The 7031-nt window shown below is 41.7% G+C and overlaps 1 protein-coding gene across 1 annotated transcript in view; it reads right to left on the bottom strand.

Moving 5' to 3' along the window:
• Nucleotides 1–3645, bottom strand: part of TERF1 (telomeric repeat binding factor 1) — a gene marked incomplete at its 3' end in the record, with an annotated part of 29828 nt that extends 26183 nt beyond the window's left edge. Inside the window, exon 1 of the mRNA XM_011366934.2 lies at nucleotides 3300–3645. Coding sequence (XP_011365236.1) covers nucleotides 3300–3606 — 307 coding nt within the window. The remainder of the gene's footprint in view (nucleotides 1–3299) is intronic.
• Between the last annotated feature and the right edge of the window lie 3386 nt (nucleotides 3646–7031).

Raw genomic sequence — 7031 nt, 5'->3', positions numbered from 1 at the left:
TGAAAGGCTGTTCAGTTTATAAAGCTTCATTTTAAATACATGTTTATTAATATTAATCTCTCAGATATCTGAATGCCCACCTAGATGTTACACTAGGCAGTGGGTATGTACAGTGGTGAGTAAACCGTAATTCTGGACCTCAGCAAGTTTACTACCACGTAGCAATGAAAGACGCATGACTGAACACCTAAAGGAAAAAGGTAGAGAAAACCAAAAAAGACAAGTATAGAATGCTATGGAAACAAAGAGACATTGCAGTGTGAAGCTGGAGGGAGGCGGAATCAGGGAGGGCTTCTCTAAGGAAATGTTTAAAGACCCAAAGTTGCCACTGTTAGCATTATACTTCACCCAGAGCTTTTAATTTAACCTATAAAAAGGTTAAATTAACTAGCAAACCGAAAAGCAGTCCTGCAGCCACTAAGCAGATAAGACAAATAAATATGCTTATTTGTATTTATTTCCTCAATTCTAAAATGCCATTGTCTTAAACTATACTTGCAATTATCTTAGCCATATATATCCATAATATAATTGAATAGGATTCAAGGACAGCACAAAATTTAAATAGAATTTAAACATAATTCATTCACTATTTACTGAACATCGACTGCTAGCCAATGTTAGGGACGGACAACTGAATGAAGAGATAGCCAGTCCCTGCCCTGGATGATGGTTTTAGTCTAAGAGAGCACAAATTAAAAAGTTATGCAAGTGACTAATTAAAATTTTATTTAAGTGCCACAATGAGTAAGTATGGTATGGGGCAAAGTGAAAGAAATATCTAATCGAAGGGAAGAAAGTCAGACCTTTCTATATTTACTTCTCTCCACATTCAACTCTGTCAACTACATGATAACTGGATATCCTAGATACCACTGCCGCTCTATTCTTTCTAATGATAGGCAATATATAAAACAAACAAGGAAGACCTACTCCAGATGAACGTGTGACTATCTTCTTTCTCCATACCAGAAACCAAACACTGCTCACAGTAAAACACACAAGGATCTAATGACTAGCAACGACAGGGGCTGTATTTAGGCACTTATTACAATACCAGGTGCTACTCTAAGCACTTTATACCAGTGGCTTTTAACTGGGGGTGCTTTTGTCTCTTAGAGGACATTTAGCAATGTCTGGAGACATTGTCATGAGTAGAAGGGGGAGGTACACGGTCAGAGATGCTGCTAAACATCCTGTAACGCACAGAAGAAACCTCCCCTTCATCCCCACTCTCCTCCACCCTCGGCCATACAGATTAAATTGTTAGCAGTGCTTAGGTCGTGAATCCTTGCTTTATTCATATCAGTTCATTTGCTTCTCTCAACAGCCCAATGAGGTAAACGCTATTATTATCTCTATTTTACACTGGAGGAAACTGAGGTACCAAGAGGGTAACTTGCTTCAGATCTTACAGCTGTATAGTGGTAGAGCCAGGAATCTAATTCATGCAACTTATTCCGGACTCCATGCTCTTAACCATCACCCCTCGATGCTTCCCAAGGTAGGAGACACGTTAGGAATAACAGTCTGGAAAAGGCGTTAAGAGATAAGTGAGGTGTGAGAATACTGAATTAGAATGAAAGAGCTAAGAATTTTCTAGAAAGCACTGAGTTGTGCATTTTTACATTACGGAAAGTGTAGTAAATGAAATTCTACAGAAAACACAAAAGGGAGTCCTTTCAGTCAAAAATGGGAATACAGAGACAAAACTATAATCACAATTTGCATATCTTCCACTGATTAGCTGTGCAACTTGAATAACAGTTTACTGTATGGGTTTCTGCGCCTTTAACCACAAAATTATGGAGGTGGCCTAAATTATTTCTTGGGTATTGAGCTAGAACCTTGAAAGGGTTTTTTACTTTTTCCATAAACTTTACTTTTTAGAACAGTTTTAAATTTACAGAATTGTGAAGATAGAAGTCCCATATACCCTCCACCCAGCATCTTCTATTAACATTTTATATTCATACAGTATATGTTAAATGAACCCATATTGATACATGAACTAAAGCCCATGTTTCATTCGGATTTCCTTAGTTTTTACATTGTTCCTTTTCTGCAGCAGGAGCCCATCCACTAGGGTACCACATTACATTTAGTCATCAGACTCCTTGGTTTTGATGATCTTGACAGTTTAGAGGTATTTTGTAGAATGCACCTCTTCTGGGATTTGTGTGATGCTTTTTTCTCATGATGAGGCTGGAGTTATGGAATCTGTCAGGCTTCTCTACTATAAATTTACTCTTTCTTCCCCCCTTTCCATATTGTACTCTTCAGAATAAAGTCCCTATGGGGAGCCCACACTTAAGGAAAGGGGAGTTATGCTCCACCTCCTGAGGACAGAGTAGTTACAGAAATTACTTGAAAGTCTTCCGCATGGGAGATTTGGCTCTTCTCCCATTTCATTATCCTCTCATTTAACTTTCTAATTAATGTTAATTAGCCATGGCTCTAGTGTTATCTGTGATACAGTTAGTTGGAGGAAAGGTTCTTGAATTGGAAGATAAGTTATGGGTCCGGAACACTCCTTAAAAGGAGTTCAAAGCTATCAATACTTTAGGTTGCTTAACTAGTTCACTTTCCTATAAACTAAAATTATTTGCCTAACTTATTTGCTGTGAAGGTAAAATGTGTCAATACGATTTTAAGTATTTAATTTTCTATTCCACGCTACCTTGGGGTTGCATTCAGCGGCAATAAGTTGAGTGCCAATTCTGAAATAAATACCAGGGCATCTTTCTGTTATTCAAAAAGCCAGGCTAAGTCTTCTCTATCGACCTATGTCTTTGTCCATCATTTACAGGCTGTCTTGTCTAAGCAGTAGGTTTCATTGACAGTTTAATTTTGAAGCCTACAGTATTGAGCAAGTAGGCCAAATGAGGTTTCAGTAGCTCACAAATTAACAGGAAACACGGAGGCCAAGGTCACTGTGGAGACCACAGAAACTGCTGACTAAATGTCATCACAGGAATACCCGAGTCGAAAGACAAATACAAGCGCCAAAGGAGACAAAAAGAATTGCACACTGGGTTAGGTGACATTTTGTCATTTTAACTCTAGTCCTGCATCAACTCTAAAAGGGGGCTTATTCTCACTTTTCTCAGAAAAACTTGAGAACCGGAGAAAAACAGGAGCCGATAACAGGAGAATCCGGATTCGAGCCAACGTTCAATCAGAGCCTGGGGCCCCCGCTCTCCGCGCCCCCGGGGGACCCTGCTGAAACCCAGGCCCCCGCCGCCCGCCGAGCTCGCGTTCCGCAGCGCAGGCCCCCGCCCGGGCGCGCCCGCACTCACCCTCGGCGCTGTCACGGGTCCGGTGGAAGTCCTCGAAACGGCTGTCGCGGAAGGCGCGGCAAAGAGACAGGCAGAGGAAATCGAGCATCCAGCCGGCAGCTACCGCCTCAGCCTCCGCCACCAGGCCCGCGTCCTCTTCTCCCTCAGGCACCCCCGTCTCCACCTGGCACTCGAGCAGTTCCTGGCACTCGAACTGCTCCTGATCCTCTCTCTCCGCTTCCGGCAGCCGCTTTTCCGAGGGGCCCGCGTCCTGTCCGTCCGCACGACCCCGCGGGCTCGGGGCCGCCACAGCAGCGTCCTCCGCCATGTTCAATCGCCGGCGCGAGTTTCGCCTCTACGAGCGCCGAGCGACGATTGGCTCGCGCTGAGGGCGGGGGCGGTGCAGCGACAGGGCTTTTCCGCCGGGTCCCGCCAATCACGCCGCCAGGATGAACAAGAGGCTGGAATCTGGCTTTTGATTGGCCGGGACCTGGACGTTGACTCCTTCGACACTCTAGGGCTGGGCTTTGTTGGTAAACTGAGTTAACTCCAGCTTGGGCTGGGAGGGAAGGACCAACGTGAGGGCAGTGCTTTATCCTCGTGCTAAACTAGAACATCGACTAGAACTACAGCGTTAGTTAAAATGGAAAGTATTTTATCCGCAATGTACTTCGATAAGAGATAGATGGTTAGAACTTGTCACTAATATTCAAGCGAAACACTTTTGACCCTATTAGCCACCTAACACGGTTACTACGCGATCACGAATCAAAGCTGTTACAACGGTCTTAATCCGTGCTTCTCCAACTTTACTGTGCATCGGAATCAGCCCCGGGGCTTGTTAAATTGCTGGCTCCACCCAAGTTTCAGTTTTGTAGCTCTGAATTGCGGTCCTTTAATTTGCAAGTCGAATTCCCGGGTGATGCTGAGGCTGCTAGTCTGGGGACCACATTTTGAGAATAACTGCGCTAGCAAGAGTATATTACTTTGGGAATTAATATCGATCAGAGTCTGAAATAGACTATAGAATACAGCTTGTACAACAATCACTGAGTGCTCATTTTGAACTTTGAAACTTAACCATACAGCACAAGAAGGAATTGGTTGTGGGAAATCTGGTTATATTCTGTTTCTCTATGTGGGTGATAGCTATATCAGTGTATTCACTTTATGAAAATTCACTGAACATGACTTATGCAGTTTTCAATAACGTGTGTCATAACTGAATAAAAAGTTTACCTTAAAAACTTGTTTATGACACATCAAACATTATCAAAGCCTTTATATGTTTTAATTTTACGCATTTATTATTGCCTTATGGCTGTAGTTTAAATGCTGAGTCTTCATAGCTGTTAAGAACGCCTAGGTTGGAATGGGCCCTACCACTTACACACTAGTTGTGTGACCTTGCATAAATCATGCCTCAATTTCTCTTCTGTATATTGGGCATAATAATAACACCCTCATTGTAGGCTTTTGGGGAGGATTAAAGGGCTTGATAAATATGAAGAGTCTAGAAGGAAGCCAGTAAATGCTCAATATTAACTGAAAAAGCAGGACATGTGCTACCTAGAAAAAGGATGATGATTCAGAAGAGATTGCTCCTTTAGGCTCTAATGGGCCTATGGGAAGTTAGTCTTGTTTGCAAACAATGCAGGGCCTAAGGGCATAAAGGTCAAGGTACATTATGGACTGAGTGAACAAACCGCAAATTTCCATATTCAAACCTTTTTTTTTTTGTCATGCAAGGCTCTCAAATGGAAGATTCTTCCTCCTTTCCTCCAAGCCAGTTCCTCTTCTTTCCAGCAAGGAGTTAAGGGTTTTTCTTAGGTGTACCAACCAATTCATTCAGAGCCACCAAGTAAATGTAGCATATTTTTCTGTGGCTTCACCTTACTGAAAGATTTAGGGAAGTGAAACATTTTTTTATGTTTAAAGCAATAATATAAAATGAGGTAGAATGAAAAATGTGTATTTTTGATTAGGATATAATCATAATCATCAAAATTTTAGTTTAGGACTACTTCCAGCTACATACTGCATACTCTGTCCTCTTACTAGAATTTCCCTGAAGAAAAATTAAGACGTACTGGCCTAATAGGGTGGGTCAAAAGTTATGTTAAAATCCTATCCCAGCAGAAAGTCAATAATGCAGAGTCTTATTGGGTTTTGGGCCAGAAAAAAGGCCTGGAAGAGTGTTGTAGCCGCCAGCCCCTCAAAGACACACGGACCACCAGAAATCAGTGTGTTATAGGAAACACTCTCTTTATTCAGCCAGCTGGGTCTGCCAGGGGTATGCAGACCCCAAATTAAGCAGCCCCGAAATGTAGAGGTACAGGGTTTTTAAGCCCTAAATCCCATTCCTCATTCTGTCTTAAACACAAAGGTCTATTTTTCTCCTATTCACTACCTGTCAACCCACAGGTCAGGTGTGCAAGCGGGGGTACAGAAGCAGAAAGCTTATTGTTAGAATGTTATGTTCCCATGGGTGATAGCCTATGTTCCCATGGGCGATAGCCAAGCAGTAATTTTCCAGCCAGCACAGAGGAGATCTCTCATAAAAGAAAAAAAAAATCATTTTTTTAAACCTGCTTGTCAGGATGGATAGTAATTCTTCTGAATTAATACTTTGACATTGCTATGATCGGAAAACTCAACTGTGATTAATGTAAAACAGATGCCATAAAACTCAGAATACATGAAGTTCCAATAACACTTTAGACATATATATTTTAATTTAATGGTACATTTTAATTGTAAATCAAACACATGGCATTTTAGTAAAACTTATATGTAATTAGTAAACATTCTGTAATGGGAAAATGATTTTTGGCAGAAAGGTCTATAAGGTATCATTCCCTCCCTTCATGATGGCTTTAAAGGAAATGGATCCCAGTAGTATGAGGTGAAGAGAGGCGGGGCGGGGGAGGGGGGTGCGGGGAATTAGGGAGAATCTTGAGTTTGATGATTTTTGAAGTCATCACTCGAGTAAAATTAGGAGATTATATTTCTTGCAATTTGAGTTTGTTTACCGAGATCCGTAATTGCTATGATTATCTTTAGGTAAAAGGCTGCTATGAGGGGAGAGATTTAATTAATGAATTTCTTTATTTATTATTTGTTTGTTTGATTATTGGTGATGATCCTAAGAAGACAAACATGAAAGCAAAGATTGAAGTTTTGGGGGGACAAAATTGACTGATCATTTATGCTTTCTAACCATTAGAGCTTTCTCACAACAAAGTACTGCCAGGTAATGATTTTTTACCGTTAGAATCACTGATGTAGTGGCTAGAGATACTGTGGAAAGATTTCACTATGGGCTGAATTGTCCCACCCCAATTCGTATGTTGAAGCCCCAGTCTTACCCAGACAGGGCCTATAAGGAGGTAATTAAAGTTAAATGAGATCATAAGGGTGGGGCCCTGATATGATAGGAGCAGGGTCCTTATGAGAGACATTAGAGAACTTACTCTCTATCACCTCCCTTCTTCCAAAGCTATGTGAGGACACAGTGAAAGATAACCCTCTGCAAGCCAGGAAGAGAGACTTTACCAGGAGCCAAATCAGCCAGTACCTTGATCTAGGACTTCCCACCCTCCAGAACTGGTAGAAAATTAATTTCTGTGGTTTAAGCCGCCCAGTCTGTGGTATTTCGTATGGCAGCCCGAGCTAATACAGATTCCCATAAAGCCTAGATGACAGTCCCCATGCCGTTGCCATGCCCAAGATTGTTTTTGCCTTGGACTGCTA

The sequence above is a fragment of the Pteropus vampyrus genome, unplaced genomic scaffold (assembly GCF_000151845.1).
Source record: "Pteropus vampyrus isolate Shadow unplaced genomic scaffold, Pvam_2.0 Scaffold127, whole genome shotgun sequence".
NCBI lineage: Eukaryota > Metazoa > Chordata > Mammalia > Chiroptera > Pteropodidae > Pteropus > Pteropus vampyrus.
This window is presented reverse-complemented; position numbering and strand designations above follow the sequence as displayed.